The sequence below is a fragment of the Hyalella azteca genome, unplaced genomic scaffold (genome assembly GCF_000764305.2).
Source record: "Hyalella azteca isolate HAZT.00-mixed unplaced genomic scaffold, Hazt_2.0.2 contig10004, whole genome shotgun sequence".
In the NCBI taxonomy this organism is placed as follows: domain Eukaryota; kingdom Metazoa; phylum Arthropoda; class Malacostraca; order Amphipoda; family Hyalellidae; genus Hyalella; species Hyalella azteca.
Window position 1 is genome coordinate 5,848 of NW_025940059.1, and position 20,126 is coordinate 25,973.

At 35.9% G+C, this 20,126-nt stretch overlaps 1 protein-coding gene and 1 long non-coding RNA gene across 4 annotated transcripts; one reads left to right on the forward strand and one right to left on the reverse strand.

Moving 5' to 3' along the window:
- Positions 1-2,986: 2,986 nt before the first annotated feature.
- On the reverse strand, positions 2,987-4,285 carry LOC108676084. Its single transcript, XR_001931158.2, has 3 exons — positions 4,074-4,285; positions 3,458-3,824; positions 2,987-3,191 (listed from the first exon to the last, which is right to left on the reverse strand). It is a non-coding gene; the product is annotated as an uncharacterized LOC108676084 (long non-coding RNA).
- A 2,515-nt stretch (positions 4,286-6,800) lies between these two features.
- LOC108676059 (N-lysine methyltransferase SMYD2) lies at positions 6,801-15,525 on the forward strand. 3 transcript variants are annotated; one of them, XM_018164108.2, is made up of 10 exons: positions 6,801-7,053; positions 8,858-9,037; positions 9,936-10,110; positions 11,076-11,145; positions 11,278-11,405; positions 11,788-11,964; positions 12,153-12,291; positions 12,515-12,679; positions 13,278-13,515; positions 13,638-15,525. In XM_018164108.2, exons 2-10 carry the CDS (start codon positions 8,874-8,876, stop codon positions 13,867-13,869), a joined length of 1,488 nt encoding a protein of 495 aa, XP_018019597.1. In that variant the 5' UTR covers positions 6,801-7,053; positions 8,858-8,873; the 3' UTR covers positions 13,870-15,525. The 3 variants fall into 3 exon arrangements, with proteins under 3 accessions (XP_018019597.1, XP_047738194.1, XP_018019607.1); XM_047882238.1 differs by lacking the exons at positions 8,858-9,037; positions 9,936-10,110; XM_018164118.2 differs by lacking the exons at positions 6,801-7,053; positions 8,858-9,037; positions 9,936-10,110 and adding an exon at positions 10,232-10,518.
- Positions 15,526-20,126: the final 4,601 nt, after the last annotated feature.

Consider the following 20,126-nt stretch of genomic DNA (forward strand, 5'->3'; position numbering starts at 1 on the left):
GTTAATTTTAGTGTTGGCTACCTATCGATTAACCTTGATCCGACTGAAGCAACTTCGTATGTAGTCCGCTTAGCCACCAATAAATTTTCCTGTAAACGCACAAGATTTTCGATTAAAAATGAATCGTCTGTCTGAGATGCCGGTTAGCTCGTTGATTGTGCGAGGATGCCTCAAAAAAATAAATTTAGGTAGAACTTTTCAGGTATCAGTACTACTAAAAGTCATTGCAATATTTCATCGCCCCGACTGCAGCCATGGGAGAAACCTTAAAATTAATAGAATTTTTCAGCCAGAACAGTTGCGAATTTCGTTTTCCTTCAGGATTGCTGGAAGTTTTACTGAGCAGGTCAAGTTTATATCAAGGTACCTTGTTGATTTTTGCGAGAATTGTGATACTTAGGCAGTTCAGTAAAATGTTATATTAATTTTGATAAGGACCATTTTCCTTTGACAATTGAACTAAATTCTAAAAAAAATATCTAACATGGAAGAATAATACGCATCGTAGATGAATTATTAATTTACAAAAAATATTAAAAGAATTCAATAAAATTATCCATAACATGGTATTAGATGCTTAAATCGCAAGTTGACTAAAAATTTAAAAGCAAAGAATAGTATTAGATTACAAATAAAGAATAGTACCATTAGAAGAATGGTATTAGATTCTGTATGAATATGATAATTATGCCGTTATTCAACATGACTCGAACGTTTCAACTAATGTTCTCTTAAATTCAACGATTTATTAAGAAGTCTGTACCCAGAAGTTGAACCGAACCAAGTTACTGTTAGCTTACTTGGTTTCGGACCACAAAACACCAAGTTGATTGACTTCGTTGCGCTGGTAATAAATGGATACAAATCAATACACGCTCTGGCATATTGGAGTAAGTAAATTATCAGATTATTTCATGCGTTGGAAGACATCTGTGCCATATTACACTTGGATTCATGATCGAATGGGTCTGAACGTTAGAAAATGAGGAAACAATGGGCAAAAGTAATGAAGCAAGGTTAAAGATTTAATTTTGAAACATTGCACATATACTTGAGAACCACGGAAACCATTTTCACCAAATTTTACAGAAACAGTAATGACTCCTGTCGATATAAGTTTTGGCCAGATGATGTTGATTATCTAGAGTCAACATCATTATCTGGCAAATATTATATGGTCAGGAAACTGTGATCTGCCCAAACTAGGGGACGGTCTCAATTGCCAAATATTTACAAAAATTAAAAACTGTCGTCAACTATAGGTATGCAGAAAGCCTCTCCAGGCCAAAGTACTGAAACTATTTAGTGGTAAAGTACCAGCGGTAGCACTTCACTGGAATAAAAATGATGGGTGAACAGCAAAGAAAAAGACACTTGTACAAAAAATGCTTCACACAAGACGTCGGTCACTAGCGCAAAATAAGGACGATAGGAAAGTACAAGGAATTCTGCCTGCATTATAACTAGACTGCACCCACCGATAGAGACCACGAGCTCTGTGGTGATCTCAAGCACAGTGCCCTATGGAATGTAAAAGCTCTTCAGACCTGCATAATTTGAATCTAAAGAAACAACATCTTAACAAACACATTAAAACAGCAAAGGAAAAATCATTATTTAGGCATCTACTGGTAGTATGTAAGAATGTTAAGCTCATTTCATTCAGAAGCATTATACCAATATTCTTTTGTTGCAATTTCAGCATATTCAGAAAAAAATGCATAATAAACACACCAAAATGTAATGGAATGTAATGTAATTCTACCAAATTGCATAGAAAAATTAGGGTTAGAAGATTATAAATTTTCATTTGATAATAATTAATGGAAAAGACAGACACACTTCTCAAAAATTTCTCAGAATGGATTGCTATTCAGAGGAATCTTGTTTTCATTAACATATAACTCAGATGCACTCACATTAATTGCTCGTATATGGTACTAAAAATTCATGTTGCAGCAACAATAAAAATATAAATTTAGTTTTCCTTTGAGCTTTAGCAGATTTTCATCACAAAAATTAGGTATAGAAATCAGATCTTGTAATTCTCAGTAAAAACCACTTTCAAAGCAATTGATTAGGAAATATTTGCTGATTTGTTCTAAGCTGACACATTTTTAAGGGAGAAGGGAGACTAGCTGTTTGATAGATCAGCTTCAATATTGCCTTAAATAAGACAAAAATTGTATGGTCTCTCTAAAGATGCTGTACATTTTATGCTTAAAAGATCAAGTGAAAATAAATTAAGTTCATGGTCATCACAAAATTCTTCAATAATATAATTAAATGGTTTTGAAGTGAAGTGTATTAATCAGTAACTAGGTACCTCTTTGGAAATATTTTAATAATTTCATCTGGGTCAAGATCACAGATTTATAAGTCATGCATACAACAAACAAAAAGTATGAGGATGGAATGACTTAGAGGCATCACATAAGAAATAAAATACATAAATATTTCACATTAGAGACTACAGTGAGTGCTGTCTTATTTTTCTTGTTGCATCTCTTCTCGGGCCCTCTTATTCTCAGCTAAGATTTTGCGCAGCTCATCAACTATGCTGTCACTCCTTTCTTCAAGAGAGTCAAGTGCTTTATTGATTGAATCCATTTTGTTAACCAGATCAGCAACTTCTGAAATGTAAATAGACAGCTCTTAAAATATTGAAAAATTTTCATCTCGGGTTATAGCATGAATTAGGAATCAACACAACACCTAATTACAATTACTCTAATCAAATATTACAGCTTTTACTGGTTGGTATTTTTTTACAATATAATACACATAGTGCAATGATAGTGGAAAACAAAAACTTTTTAGACCATTCCTAAAGTTAATTTTTTTAACTCCTATTAGTAGACAAGTATCACAGATGAAAATATTATCATAGATAAAATTGTGATTGAAATCACAAGATGAGTAAATTAAAAATGAACTAATTACAAAAAATTTGTATTTGCCATCATGAATGCATACTTACCACCATCAGTCAAATCTTCACTTGTTTCTGTGGCCAAATCTGCTCTTGTATTAACAATGTTCAACGCCTGTGCCATCTCTAACAATTCATCATTGAGTTGATTTATTTGACTTGGATAGTTATGTGTATTTTCAGTTTCATTTTCTTCTTGTGGTATTTGAGGACTTTCGTCCAACTTATCTGGATCATTCAAATTGTTTTTCATGTTTTCCTGCATCATCAAAAAGAAAAAAGATCAATATTGTAGATATGAACAGTTCACTTCAAATATCACAGTGATAAACAGTTTACTTAAGTGAAAAAAATCTTGAGGCCTTACCTTACCCTACAACTTTACAAGATATTGAAAACTTTCACAAATGTGGTTGGTTGGTGGTGGGTTGAAGGTGAAGAAGAAATTGCATGTTGACCGCTTGTAACACCTGGACTCAGCAAATGTTATTCAGTTTAAGTCTTCATCATTTTTAATTTTGTTACCTTTTCCTTTCTTCTGGTGCATTCTCTCCATGTAATCAGTAGTCTCTCACAATTTTAAGCAATGGGTGACAAAATCATTATAAGATTCCTTGTTCTTCACCAGCTAAGAGGTAGTTAGACAACCTGTTTGCATGAGGTAAGTAGCAGTTGCTTGCACTATGGAGTATTGAACTCTCCTGAGGTAATTGCCTCCAACGTGAAGCAGCTGCACAGATATTAGGAGGACTCCCAGGCATGCATACTTGTCACTTGATACTATCACATGTCTCTCACAGTTGTATAGAGCACATGTAAGGAAGAAGTGTTCATTGTCTCTTCTTCAATGTTGGTATGTGATAGCTTGGTGATGATACTCCAGTACTGGTCCCTTGATCCATTTAGAAGTGATATATTAGAAGACAAAGAAGAATATATTAGAGGACAAATTAGAAGAAGTATATTAGAAGATATTCACAACAAATCCCCATGTTGTACAGTATGAGTTAAACTCATCCAAGTATCTCTGTATGTGACTAATGGGAGAGCAGACAGCATGCATAGTTGGGCTCCAGCAATAAATGTTGATATCGGCGGTGAAGAAAACTATTACCTATCTACTGGAATTTTTGAGGATTACCTGTAAATCTCCTTGCTCAGTTGTGGTTGGCAACCAAATTGCATCTGCTACAGCAGTGGTACTCTTTCAACTTGATTGCTCAATAGCTGTTGGGACTTGTGATTAATCTGGAATTGGGTGGCTTCTAAATCTCTCCTGACTGACCTGACATATCTCAAATGGCAATGGGCACACTCATGCGCTCCTGACATACCACTCTGAGTTTGTACGTGTCGCCATCTTGGGATGGGCCAGGCTGTAGAGTAGGGCCTTTTAGCTCGAGATATCGGCGTCTTTTCAAGCTCTCCATCAGCCACATCGACCTTAAATTGGCGTCCATGGCCGATCATAAACTATGGCTCAGGCAGCCATGACCGACCATAAACTATAGATTGCATGATCAGCCCCGCTGTCACCGCGACCATCTTCAGCTTGTTTGATTGCTTGTATCTGTCACCCGATCACAATGTGCATACATCTGGCAAGCCCAATGCTACTGCTGAAAAAATTTGTCAATCTATTGTGTTCTAACGTGATCTATTGTGTTCTAACATGATCTATTGTGTTCTAACATGATCTATTGTGTTCTAACATGATCTATTGTGTTCTAACGTGATCTATTGTGTTCTAACGTGATCTATTGTGTTCTAACATGATCTATTGTGTTCTAACATGATCTATTGTGTTCTAACATGACTTATTGTGTTCTAACGACCACATGTCGGTGATTCGAAGCGAGAAGAAATTTTGTCGCGTGGAGAAGTTGCAGCGCAGTTTTTTTTAGCTTATAGCCGTGGCCCCTGGTGTTGATTCTTGGCCCTTGTTGGATACACAAGAAATCTGTTCAAATCTTGAGTAAATGAGGAAATTAAAAATGAACTCATTCTAAAAAATCACTGGTCTGCCACTATGATCACCGGCCATCAGTCAATCACTGTCCATGTCCAATTTGTCCATCCATCACCGACTTCACCGTGACGTAAGAGTCGTAACCATTCTTCTCTGAAAGAGTCAGAATTCAGAAAGACTGTAGTGTAGTGTATGTACCATAATTTCCTTTTCTTCTTAGGAGATTCTTCACTCATAATGACCGCTGTCCGTTGCGCTGTTCTATTAAGTTTATTTAATAAAAAAAAAACAGGAACAAACAAGCTATGGGTTTCAAGACAGAATGGCAGCACAGAAGTCTGCACTACACACTCGCACAGAGATGGCTAGTCAACTGAACTGCCTCTTAATTTTTAACCGAAACGCACGAGAACTGTACGAGTTCTGTACGAACTTGCACCAACATGTATTAGAAATTAAAACAAGTAGTATTTTCATTTTCTTGACGAAAATAATTGATTATTTTTCGCTGTCAATGTTTTTCTCAAGAAAACTTATATTTAGATCACTTCATAATTTAAAAACCNCTCAGCGTAAATGGCTTTTCATTAAAAATTACCCGGCGAGACGCATCTTTAAAATGGCCGGCGACGCTTTGGGCTTAAAAATCCATATATTGGCAACGCTGCATCCACCCTCTGCATAGTGGTCTAGACTAGAGATTTTTCTTACAAATTGAATGGTATATCTCTCAATGCTTTACAGTCTGTACTGCTGTAGCTTGAAAATCATAAGAAAAGATAGGTTTGCAATCAGAAAATTTCGACTTTTCAGAAGAGACAAAAAACTGAAATTTGTGATCATTGAAGGTATAGGTTTTAGTGATGCTTTGATGGTTCATGGTTGTTTTGGTTTTTGGATGAACAAATGCATGCATAAACATCACTTTAGAGTTTAAATGCACAGTATTTGGCCTTTGAATTGATGAGCCTAAAAACCAGAGATGCCAAAATTTTTTATTTTGGCTGAAACACTTCCCTTCAGTCTTGAGTAGATCAGGGAATTTGAAATGAGTTGATTCTAAAATAATCTCTGGTTAACTGGTTTCAGTGGTTCGACACTATAATGAAAAGGAGGTATGAATATGATCATGTCTCATCGACATCATCTCTACTTACTTGGTTACTTGGTTAAGATGAGGCGCGTCACCGACTGAAGTATTGGCGCCCCCATTCAGCATCTTCGTGGATTACTAAATTTTGTCAAGCATGTTGGTGTCTTGGAGGTACTTGATAATTATATCAGCAGGAAATTCAGGGGCTATGAGCGAGGACAGGCTGAAGGAGACAACATCATCTCAAGATCTCATGCTGGCCGGAAGTTCGGAACTCGGAGTAATGATGGTTGACGGAGCTGCACGGAGGTCGGACCGTCGGAGTTGAGAGTCTGTTATTGTAAACTCTAGACCTGATCCATCTGGTGATGGTGAAGCACCCGGGACATTAAAGTCTTGACCCTTAGATGAATTGATCACTGAGGGACCGTTAACATTGGCACAATTCAAGAAAACAAAGAGGTTTGCTGGCAGCCCGCTTTTGACAATGGTTCAAGACTTCAAGCTTCTCTCCTTCCACAGCTGCCGAGCTGTGAATGATTCAGATCAGCTGACTTGGTGAAGGTAAACAAACATGTCGCACAGGGTAAAACTTTACAGTAATTTGCATCAATGACGTTATGACCTTGGGTGTCAATAAGTTTCAATTGATATGATATTTGGATAGTTACGTACAAATTTGATTTTAAAAGTGTAAATATGCGAAAAACATCACATTTAAAGGTTTTAATGGATTTTCAAAATGATTATGATTTTTAGTGTGAAATTCAGGGTAGAATATAAATACGATTATTATGATACATTGATACGAACAAATGCACGCCTCTGAGAGGAATAATATAAATAGACAATCAAAGTTCAAAACTTGTGGCCCTCTTTCATTTTAGTCTCAAAAAATATAGGATAATTCAATTAATGATAATTGTTTACTATTACTAAATACTTTGCTATTAATGTTGCTACCTAAATGAGTTGCTACCCTGCGGCCTCCAACAGATCAGAAACAAACTGTCTTTTCGAAAACATTTGAAAAAGAGATTTTTTTGATCTTGTGACTCGGTGAGTGGAACTTAATTGCTTTCTATTCATCCATCGCTTTAATTCAGTCTTGTTTATTGCTATCCATTCATTATCTGTACGTTTTTTATGCATGTATGAAGTTTAATCCAACAAGTATTTACGTTTACCTAATTATAATATATAAACCAAGCTTTCAGGATTTGACTCTGAGGATCCCATCATCCCATCCTGACCAATTTACATTTTCAGGACAATATCATGTGAATATCAACTTTGAAAATCTGTTGAAATCATTGTATACAGTATATGTCTCACACTTTTTAGAAACTCCATGAAAGTGATGAAACAATTGTTTAATTTCTCATATTTTTTGAAAGGATAAGTTGTTATCTATATATCATTATAGGTATGCAAATGCAATATTATAAAATTCATTAAATTGGACATGTAGGTATAGCATTTACTGATTTAGCAATAACATCAAAAAAAAATTTACTTTAAAATGCAAAAAATATATTGAAATATGATGTACATGATTTTGAAACTTAAATTTTGAGAAAATAGTAATGTTTTCTGTTTAGTCATGATGGCAACTCAATTTACAGAAAAAAAAGGCCAGTTCTGCAGCCGCCAGAGGGTGGACCAGGCCCCAGTGGGCAGTGGTTACAGTTCAGACTTCAGAGTAGTGAGAGTACTGGGATTGGAGCAGAGATTTACATCTGAAAGGCTAAAAGCAGTTGTAAATCATTTTTGCAAATTCTGCCTCCTAAACCATAATTATTACTATTTACTAGATGTTACCATTCACTTACCAACCATTTTTAGAGCTATAATTAGAGCTCACACACCATTTTCAGAGCCAATAGATTCCTGCTAAATGGATTACCTCCTATCTTGAACTGTTAATAAAAGAGCACAATCAGCTTGCAAGATTTCAAAAATTCAAATGTATTGAAGTTTGTCACTTTGGAGCTGCAAGATTTTAGTATCAGGTAGATAAATTCCAATCCTGTCCTGCAACTGGATCTTTTCTCTTAATGTTTGGAGCCAGGAGAATGAGGAGATCCCTACTAGATCTAGATCAATTATCTCCTCATTCTCCTGTCTAATTTTTTTACAAAAAATAATGATCAAGCCACAAGATTTCTAATTCAGTGAAAAACTGAAAATAGTTCACTTCAAACCATTCAGACACTGGTACACTAAATCACTGACACTGAGACATGTAATTAATCAAGTTCAGTAAGACTGAGTAACTGAACATCTAGTCACTAGTGTAGACCAAAATTTAGAAATTGTACTGTAATTTAACACCTAACAATGAAGACATTTATTCTCATCAGAGCCTGATAAAATCTTCTTAACACATTGACTCCAAAGTGGTACATATGCAAACCACGAAATGTATTTCTTCAGGACATAGTGGGTACATAATTCAGGTTGCCTAAAATCGGCCAAATCCGAGAACAAAAAAGGCCAATAACTCAATATATACTAGTAGTTTATTTGTAGGTTCCGCTATAAAAATTCCATTTATTTTCTTTTTGCAGTAGTTAAAATTTAATTAGGAAGTACCCCTATCATAAATTATAGCCAGCCAACGCAATTGAGAAAAACTAAATCACAGAATTTGTCTGGAAAATATGACCACCTGGCAACCCTGTTTAAAAACAGTACAAAAAATGAAATAATAGTACAAGATGAAGCAATTGTAGTCAATGTGTTAAATTTTAACTTGTAGATTTTGTAATAAGAATTTTTCTGTTTGACTATAATCATTGCATATTATTCCCAGGTGTCATTTGAATACCTAATCAAAAAATAAATTATCTGTTTCTTACAGTTTAACTAATGCCATCATGGCTACATCTTCAAACTTATCCTGCAAAGTATCATCAAATAATGTCAGCTCAAGAACTGGAAGCAGAGTAAAAGCAGGAGAAGTTATTATTTCATCATTTCCCTTCATTCAATTGTTGAAGGAGGATAGTAAAGGGAAATTGTGTGACTTCTGCTTTAGAAGGTATGTATGCAAATAACTAATTACATATACCAGTATGTACCTAATGACAATGTTGCTGATAAGGTTCAGTTGAAAAGTGTACAAGTCAATAAATGGATTTACTGACTACTGAGTCTTGGTTTCTTGTGAAACTTTCTGTGGCAAAAATAAAACTAGAATTTCTGCCTTGACATTCTCTTGATGCTTATACTATCAAAAAATCCATCCCTGTATGTATTTCATGAACCTATAGTTACGCAGAGTTAAGTACGTAGTTAGGTATAATCCTTGAAATATATCTAGAAACCTCAACACTACATTAATAAGTTATGTTCTATGGCATGTAATTTCGCATGAAAATCCCAAAATCATTTCAATCTCATAAATTGCTTTGAAGCAGATTATTTATTAATCACTGTTGCACAAAAATTCATGTTTAAAGCTGTTCTGGAATGACCTAAGCCTAAACAACATTATACATTTATTGCCAGATAATAGATATGAATTGATAATTTTTAGAATCTACTTCTATTCTTTGATAGAAGCTTTTTTAATAATAGGTGCAAAGTGCCTATCTATGTATATAACTGTTGGATGCTGAGTAATAATTGAGGTTAAGTAATATATTTTACAAGTTACAACCAATAAACTGTAGCAAGTTAACAAATATATAAATTAATATATAGTATATGATGCCATACATTACATATCTAAGATATTTATCAAAACAACATTTATGATGACAATATCTGTGGCTTTGTGTTTATTTTTTACTGGTTGTTGCAACAGAATGTCCTCTTGAAATTTTTAATTTTGACTAATATTTGTTGTTTATATTATCCAGTACTGGAAATTATTTGATTAAACCATAAAATCCTGTATTTTCTCAATAACTCTCAAACATATCTTTCCTGGGCAGTGGAAAAGTGCGCAAGTGTACCGGATGTGCTGTGGATTTTTACTGCAGCGTGCCATGCCAACGGAAAGATTGGAAAGCGACTCACAAATATGAATGTTCTTTACTGAAGAAACTTCAGCCTCATAGTATAACAGGAACTCCAAGAATGTTAGCTAAAGCCATAATTTCTCTTAATGTGAGGGTTTTAAACTCATTTATTTGTTTAGAAAATGTATAAATAAATTATAAAAATTTTGTCCTTCATAAAATATTGAAATTATAAATTATAATTGTTAAAAATTATTATTTCAGTTCTAAAAATACCGACCTTTGTACTGATGGTAATGATACTGGTTATCAGTGCTGGTTATTTTATTGCTTTGAGCCAGAAACACTAAAGCTGCAACTAAACATTCCCCTAAGAGAAAAAAACCTGAAAAATTTTACTCAACTATTCATGTCATGGTATATATATCTTATTCTATGTTCACTTATACACATGATTTATGATAAATTTTATGGAAAGAATATAAGTCGAACCTTTAAGAATTTTCTTTGTAGTTTGCAGAACACATTCCAATTATACAGTCTCTAGATATTTAAGGTGGGTTTAGTTGTTTCTTCTTTTTTGTTCCTGTTTTAATAATTTCCATGATTCTAAGTTGTCTGAAATCTTCTTGTTTAAAGAAAAAGATAATAGCAATGTTGTATCAATGGGACTGGATAGCAAAATTAAACCTTGGAGTACAAAAATTTTTATTTAATCACTAAGCCACTCTTCTAGAAAATGGATTTATCATCATACACAATATATAGGTAATGCTTGGTCTGTCCAAATTGTTCATAAAATGTTGAACAACTAAGCTTTGTGCATTTATATAAATGTATCTGAAGTGCCTATTTGCTTCAGTCCTGCAACATTGAAGTTAATAAAAAATGCGACTTTTGGATGTATACATTGATACTGATAAAAAATGCCAAATTTTTTCTAATTCTGAGTACTTGGAAGCACTTTTTAATTGTAAAATATATTACATACATATAATGTATTCCAAAACGTATTATGTATTCCATGTTATAATGTAGGTACCATTCTATATATGCTCTTATGTTAGTATATTTGATCTGTAAAAATTTTCTCATGTTAGCCTTATTCCACAGAATGGTGGCAGGAGTGTTACTGAGAAAATTGATGACAATCTCACTCGGAGTTTTGGTGACTTGATGACACGTAAGTCACTTGCTCTGGTGCTAACCTGTTTGCTAGTACGTAATTTTTGATATAGTATGCAACTGATCTTACAATCAAACATGGTTTTTGTTCATTGATTTAGCTTTATCTAATTATTTTTTTTATTTACAGATGAAGAGTGCCTGCTGCAGAACAATGAACTTGCTGAGACGTTTGGAGTTTTGGAAAAAATGCTTCGCTGCTATTTTGGAACAGAAATTTCCTTCAACACCAATGAGTTACTTTCCATTTATGGCGCTGTAAGAAAGATCAATTATTAATAATTTTTCTCCTAGCACTTATAATTAGCTCATATACATACTGATTTAAAATTTGACTTATTTACTCATAAATTATCTATCTTTATCTAATTACATGAATATTTCCTCAGTGGTAAATTCAGAGAAACGCTCATTATTTACCACAAAAATTTTTTTGACTCCTCTTCTCTTACAATTTGTAGTCCTATAAATTAACTGCTGAAAATGTATAAAAATTCACAATGAATGGTTACATTTGTGATTTAATTTTAAGAGGAAATGTATTCTTAGTTAAAAGGAAATTTCTTAGATTGTCAACCTTGTAGCAGTCGCTCTGTGCAGTTGTGCTATTTCAACTCTAATGTATCTGTTTGCCGTGCAGCTGCTGGTGAATGGCTTTGGTGTGACCAACTGCGAAAGTGAAGAGATAGGAAGTGCTCTCTATCTTGCTGCTTCTATTCTCGACCACTCGTGCCTGCCCAACGCCGGAGTCACCTTTGATGGATCCCGCATTGTTGTCAGAGCATTGCAAGACTTCCCTAATTTCCAGTGGTCACAGGTAATTATCCTTCGTGAATTATTGTTTAATGCATATGTACCTAATGTTTGTTTTGTGAATGAAAAAGGAAAAATGCCAAGGAATTAAAAGAGAAGTATTGAATTTCATTCTTTTTGTGACTCTCCAGGCTCTCTTGGATGCTTTATTTATCCTGCAAGAATATCAGACAGGTTCAATGAATTTTCCAGATTAATATCAACTACATTGACGGCCTGACCTGCAGAGAAGACCGACAACGGAGCTTGCAACGAAGTTATTTCTTTGAATGCCACTGCCAGAGGTGCGTTGATCCTGAGCACAATGAGCTGGAGAACTCGTTTCTGTGTGGTAAGAATTTACATTGGCCCCTGTATAATCTTTTTGCTTTCTTGTATATATTTGTTATTGTATAAGTTAAGGTGTAAATAACTCCAAAAATTGTGCCTACTCATAACATGTTTAGATTTTTTCTTAAATCTGTTTATTGGAAGTCTCCTGTTGCTGAAAATACGTATATATGACACTCATTTTTGATGGAAAATTTCCCCTTTAAAATCTCTCTTGGTTGCAGGAAACGACTCGTGTGTGGGCGTGTTGGGCGTTGGAGTGACGACCATTGCCAGATGCGCAAGGTGTGGTTTTGATGGCTACTCTGAGTGTGCTGTGCAGTACTGGAGGGTAGTTGCCAGGTGTCGCCAACTGCTTCAGGATGAAATGGGAAATGAAGTCAAGTGTTGTATCCTTTATTATCGATAACATCATGATTGCTCTGGTCGATAACTGTTCAAACTGTTGAAAGGATTCTATTTTTAAACGTTTTGTACCTTCGTATCAGTCCAACTTTAACAACGATTTTCTAGTTATAATCAAAAAGATATTTTCTGAATCACCCTCATAATTTTCGAAATTTGTAAGGTTCTGACCTCTGACAATCGTGACTAGTATCAGATGAATACATTTCTTGCTGTCCACGGGTCCGTCTGTCGTATACGGTACTATACCGTATATGTTGATGAAATATTTGAGCAAACATTGAAGAAATAACTACGATGAACAGGTATTGGTAGTTATTTCACATTGAAGTACTCCCATGACTCGAGTGTATGTACTTTCAGAGCTCCGAGTGTATATATTTAAGTGCGAATACTTTTTAAATAAAAAAGCATATAAATTTCCTCTTCTCCCAGTGAATTCTTATTTTGAAGTCGGTCATTGAAATCATTCACCGTGTTACATAAGGTATTTTTGTAGCCCACGAAGTTTGGTTACCATTATCCTTTATTCCGGACAATAATAATTTCATTCCGGTATTTTCTTTAGCTTAAGTATTTCAGCTTTAGATGCTGCTACAGACCTTCTCCTGGAGCTGTGCTCTGTTGGAAAAGTAGCATCAAGAAAGTCAACAAAAACCCCCGTGGACCAGTCTCTGGTGAGGGCTATCCAAGGCTGCGCACTGCATCCCTTCAACATATGGCGCGTCAAGGCTGTAAACGCGGTCAACGAGGCTGCCATTGTCGAGAAAAATTTCAACCTGGCCAAGGATGTTGGTCTCACAAACGTTGATGCAATGAGGTTTGTCTCGTAGCATTACAAAAAATCATGATGCATTACAATCTAGGGTCTGGAATGCTTTGTGTGTCAAAGTATCGGAATTTTTTGGTCACTTTCAGCTGAATTTTCTATTTGTTCTGCAGATACTACTACGGCAAGAATCATCAGACATACTCGTTCTTCCTAGCAAAGCTGAGCAAGCTGTGCGTGTACTGCAACGACCTGTACAAGGGCGAGGAGCTGCTGAAGGAGGCACAGGTCAGCGTCCGGGTCAGTTACGGCGACCAGCATCCGATTTATCATTCTGTGTCTGAACTGTGCCACCAAACCAGGGTGGAACTGGCGACCTTGGCAGTTCCTGCATTAAAAACGTAAAGCTATGCACTGCGGCGAGAGCGTGCTGGAATTTGACGGATGAACCTTGCTCTAGACCCACGAAATCTTCGCTGCATTGAGACTGTTAAATCATATTACACTGGGATTAGACCCTTGAATTTTGTGGTGGAATTAGACTGTTGAAGCTTGTACTGAAATGAGTCTATCTAAATCTTGCTCTTACGTGAGTATGTAAAACCTAGTCCTGAATGAAAGTATGAAACCTATAAAAAACGGAGCCTGTGAACCACGCCTATAAATCACTTGATTCATGGATATGAAAACTTTTGATCGATCAGAGACAGCGTCTACATGGTGAGGGTCAGACAGATGACACAAAAATGCAAAGACTGACTAAAAAATCAAAGCTTGATGATATTTTATTCCCATGTCTTTGTAGGAGGGAATTAGTACAGAAGTGGGCAATATGAGAGTGTCTTTGGATTACAGATTGTACTCACATAACGCAATACGTTCATTCGAGTAACTATTGTAAGCATTTCTGTCCAGACACTTTACTTACCCAAAAAAGTAATAGCTCTGATAGTTGTGGAGGTAGAATGTTACAAAAAGATTTCAAGTCTCTAAATTATTTTTGATTAGAATTCGATAGTACATTATTCTTTGACTTCGGTTCGACAATGACTACCTCGATTTTTCTCCTTATAAACCCGTGTGCGTGTTTAAACAAATATAATTATTCGACCATGATTGGCCGAATTTCTCTAGTTTCAAGTTCAAATTGTTAGTAATTCCATCTGCGGAGTTCTACCTATTCTGAAGCTGCAAGAAAGCATCTTTTCCTTGCTAATGCACTTGTTGCTTCCTATGACTCGTGTATCTCGCGCGCCGCCGTGTATTTTGAAAAGCTTTTGCAGTATCTTGTTTCGAATTATGTTGTGTTGTTTCGTTCTACTTGTGGTAGACGATAGTTTGGTTGGACGAAGATTGTTCTGTTTCTATTTTCTTCGGTTGCACTCAGTGTCGAATGCCTTTAGGTAAGAAAATCTTCAATGCTCTCATGACTCATGAGACTAAATTGTGAGGAATTGACAATTGTAGTATTCGCTGTACAAGCACATAGCATGCAGCAGATTTTCCCCGTCAAATGCTCTGTTGGCCCAATAGCTTTGCAAGAGAATGTATGGGGCGGTGATTTAATTGATTGTGTTTGTTATTTTTCACCTTGTCCGCACAGTTATTAAGTAAAAAAGACAAGAGTAGTGTATGACTACTATTCAGCGTTGGTCTAAACTTGTCATTTGTAATTTTAGATCTAATTATGCCCTAGTTCATGCATTTAGTGTTGAGTTATTTCCATGAAATGCGCCCTTGTTTCAAAGGTTATAAATAGTTATGGCTGTCTCACTATTCGAATATGGAATATAGACTATAATGCTAAAACTTACGTTTGTACGTCAGAGGACCGTGATCAGAAACGAATGAATTAATCGTAAGTCGTGATGACATTTATCATGGCTGCAGGAAAAAATTTTCCAAGTAAACAGTACAAAGTAATCTGATGCTTACAAACTGAGACATGATTTGGTTCAGTTAAGTTATAGTTCGAAATGCCCTCCAAGCACGGCGAGTGTGAACGACATTGCATGCTCACGGTTGGACTTGTGTACTTTGGCAGCGACAGCAGATAAAGTGGAAAAAAATTCTTTTTTAAGTTACGACCATAGCAGGACCGTCTCATTTCATGGCAACCCAGTGAGAAAAATACGACCATACATCAAAAGGGCTTTATGCATGAAATTAGGCACAGAGATGTTTTTGGCATTTTATGGCGCGACTTCGCCGTGTTCAAACAACTTTTTATTTTTTTTACTCCGGTTGCTGTACGCGGATAAACCGGACATATCCAATCTCGTTGCTAAGGCTGGCAGTTCCACAAAGCTGCGACAGTTTATAGTTTGTCGCTGCTTATGCATGCTAATCTAAGTCATTGCCCATAAAGTTTGGCCTTGGTCATGGAACGAGACATGGCTGGAAGAAGTATCTAGTTAAGATTAAACTAGCGTTCTGGAGTGCAAAAGAATTTGGTTTGGAAAAAGGATGTCTACGTCGACAGTTGAATGTGCTATAATGACACCTTTAATAAAAATTAGCGCTCAATGTAAAAGTTATAGATTCATCCTGAGTGAGATTTACATGGAATAACCACAATCTTGCTTTCTTATGAACATTAACTAATTGCATCTTACGACATCCAACTTCCAAACTAATGAGATAGCTAACCTCAAGATAATTGTCGGAGATGAACAGTTTTCAACTAAAAGGTTTGTTACCATGGTAACCGTCATGAAGCTGAAGAACGAGCAGCATTTACCGACAGAATCCTGCTACTGACTTAGTGTCATTTTTTTTAATATCGAATTCAAACATTGGCAATAGGCTATGCTTCTTGTTATTGTGGAGTATTCGCACAAAATAAATTGAATTAGTTCCTCTCATTGAAACCTGAGAAGTCACAGGAAGCTGTTATGAATATTCGGTTTAGTTTACATAAGGTGAAAACAAATTCAATCATTGGTAAGACCATACATTTGATGATCTTAATATTGTGGTATTTACTTTGTAAGAACTTACATCGCTATTATAAGTTTTACGAGGCTTTCCTGAGTAAATGTTAATGGTTTCGTCATTACTTTGTCAATTTTTCATTCAGGACAATTTTTTACACTTAAATTGTAGAAAATACCAAAAAATGTTTTATTTTTCCTAGCAATTGTTTACATGATGAGAAAAAGCGGAAACAACCTCATTGCGTAATGGAGCTCGAATTGTGTATACGATAGACTAGTACGTGACCGCGCGATTTGGGTGCATGCGATTCCGACTTATCACGCTCGATCGTGACCAAAATTAGCTAAAGACAAGTTACCTAACTTAGTTCTCGATCGATTCCACCTTTGCGGTTCATCAACGCGGGACTTATGAGACGAAATTTCGTTCTATTCAAAACATAAATGAAAAATTGTCCCGCTGTCAATAAATTAAACGGAGGTCACGCTTTGGTACTCAATATGGTCAATAATTTTACTGGGGCGTGTCTCCAGAAATATTCCTAATTTAAAGAAAAAAAATCCTCGGAATTTGAGTCAACAAACTTCATATTTTAATATGAATAATAAAATGAAATATAAATATTTAAACGCACAGGGAGTGAATTTGTTTCATATAAATGTGAAATTTCCGACAAAGTTATCAGGATTTTTTGAGTCAACCACATCAGCTGTCGGCTTCTCTCGTCGGTAGACATCAACTTCAAGGGCTGGCAATTACCTGGAAAAGAAAACGAGACCACAAAAATTTAAAAATAAAGATCAGAGTTCATCGCCTGGGCACTAATTTCCAGGAAAAGCTTCAGCCGTGTCTGGCTGGCGAGCGTTATTAGTCCAGTAACCTACAAACTTTCAGATGAAGGTCAAATTTGAAGATAACTTTCTATTGGGTGGAGTCGGGCTCTTGTGTACTTTTTCGCTCGACATAAAATCATACGGAACTGACGTATACGCTTCCAACGAAAAGATTGCTCTACTAATTTTTAGTTAAAATGAAAATATACTCCATAGTTTATATCGTAAATAGTGCAGCTAATTCGATAAAATCCTTCGTTTAAAACATTCGACAGGTCTGCACTCGTCGGAAATTCTGTGCGTAGCCTGCCGAGTCCCCAGCCTATGCCGCCTCACTGTCTGCCGCTGAGACTAACTACTTCGCGTGGCCCGCAGTCTAAGCCGGTATTTTGACTGATGTGATGTTCTTTTTGAATTACATCATCTGCGTTTTATTGACTCAATATCAAACTGTTCATGGTTGATGCCTCTGACTGAAAATTCCATCATGTGAATCACGTAGAATTATATTCGGCATATAAATTATTCCTTCTAATCGGAAAGTTACATTAAAAATGTTAAGGGTCATTTTATTAAATCTAATTGGTAATTACATGCGTGAGTATGCATTGTTATACTAACTCGGAAAATAATAATTAGAAACGCCAGAAAATCATCAGAAGTCTTTAGGTTAATATTTTGTTCGTTACAAGCAGCGATAATGTTACGAAAACTTTCTAGGAAAATTTGAATTTCGTCATCAAATTTTAATCTTTGACATTCTACGAAGTAATCCAGTAAATTCGAAGCGTAAAATAAAGCTCTGATAGTTTTTAGGTTTTTCTTCACACCCTAAATAAATCTATTGCATTGAAGAGTTATTCACTGGATTCACTGATTAAGCGTTTCTCATTTAATCGATTAAAATCTATCAGAATTTCCAAATACGATAATAAGCCAGTCGGACGACCAAGCGCTGCTGGGTTGCTACACTATTGACGTTTAATGACTCGCGACCAAATTGGGTGAAAATCTAGCAGGAAATTCGATGTCACATCCATGAATTAAAAGAACAACAGTCTGCCAAATCTCAACAAAATTGAGCAGCGTTGTGCTCCGCCGTAAAGTTGAAGTGGCTTTTCGTAGCGAACGCTCGGTGCCTATAGGCATCCAGGTCCCAAGACTGAGCCAACCGAATAGGAACATTTCTTGGAAGTAAGCCTGAATCTTGGCGATCAACGCGTGTATGGAATCGATGGATGAAGAATGTACTATTCACATAAGCAATCTGACATAAATTAAATGAATATAGGATGGACATACTTTGAATCAGAAAAGATGGCTTTCAAGGAGCGTGCTTTCTCGTCTGCACAATTTTGTCTCCCGATCATCTGTGGCTTTGAATGTAAATATTCAATTGAGTAAATTGAGCTTCAAGGTGAGATTGTACTGTCCCAGAGGTGAACGAACTAAAGCCCTTGAATGCATGTGCTGAGTAGATAGCACGACGAGAAAATCTAAGCGCAATGGCATGAAAGGTGATATAGAAACACCATAAAATGACATGAAGTAACGACTCTGCATCTGCATGATTCTGGCGCGACGATAGAAGCAATGAGCTTAGGTTACTGGCTAGAGATCAAGTCTTTGTCTGTGCAGCAGATTAATGTTGAGTTCAACGACTAAAAATAGCCGGAAAATGAAATTATTTGCCAGCCAAAGAATATTATACCATGAAGGAAATAAGTAATAATGGAATTTTTCATTTTTTTATATGCCCAGAGGAGTAAATTGCTGTATTGTAGCCGAACGTTGAACTCCACAATTTGTACCCGTTACCTTTTTGTACGAAGAAAGCAACAATGTCACTTGCAAATATTTTTTTTTTGTATGAAAGTGACCTTTTAAAATTAGAAATTCCGATGATTTTTAAAATTGAACACCAATTAAAATTATCTTACCTGGCATCTCTGTGACCCTACTAGACTGGTAGAATCGACGTCATTAATTGAACAAAAATGATCGAGCGATTTATATTTTTGCAGAGTTTTAGTTCTCTGATTAAAATTATCAAGCTTCTGGTCTTGATCACACTACCAGGAGCGTGAGATAGGCTCCGGACTGTCTAGAATATTACTAGAGTGTCCCACGTAATCCTGCGAGCATTTAAATGCACAGCGTTCACAGACACATTAATAAAGCTCCCTACGGCCTGGACGCTGATTACAGGATTTCAAGATCAAGTCCAGCTTTGATAGCGCAATAAATATGCAATTCAAGGTCGCGTTAGTCAATATTATGTGCACAATAGCGTCTCACACTTGATGGTTTAATGCAAGCGACTTGCCGATGCAGATATTAGCGTCTTGAACTTGGGTGGCGGGAGTCTGGCATGTTTATAATAGTCTCCGTTGTAAATAACTGAATTTGACTGGCTCTTATGATTATCTCAGTGGTATGCTCGCTGGTCGTAGGCTTTGAACTAGGAATTGCGATTCACGACCCGAGTTGCCGTTGCCATGCGCATCCTTGCATTGCAAGAATACTTGATTTGACAAGCGAATTAAATCCCCACCATAATTTCTTCAGTTACCGCTTCTTGCTGAGGCCGGACATGAACGGTCACAAGGAGACGCTTAGGCTATGATGCAAATTACATTGAATCTTATGTTTTCTAATATTTGTAAGTTTCACTTAGCCAGTTCATACATTTGATATAAATATACACTTTCTCTGGGGATTTACACTAGTCATTGTATTTATTTCAATTCCATATCTCAATCAGCTAAGTATTTAGATTAGAAGCGTAAATAGACTGACTAATCGGAAAAGTCACGATAAATTCACAATATTACTTCTCACTGAAATGACATTTTCGTACTTCAGTGATACGTTACCTTTCCTAATTTAATG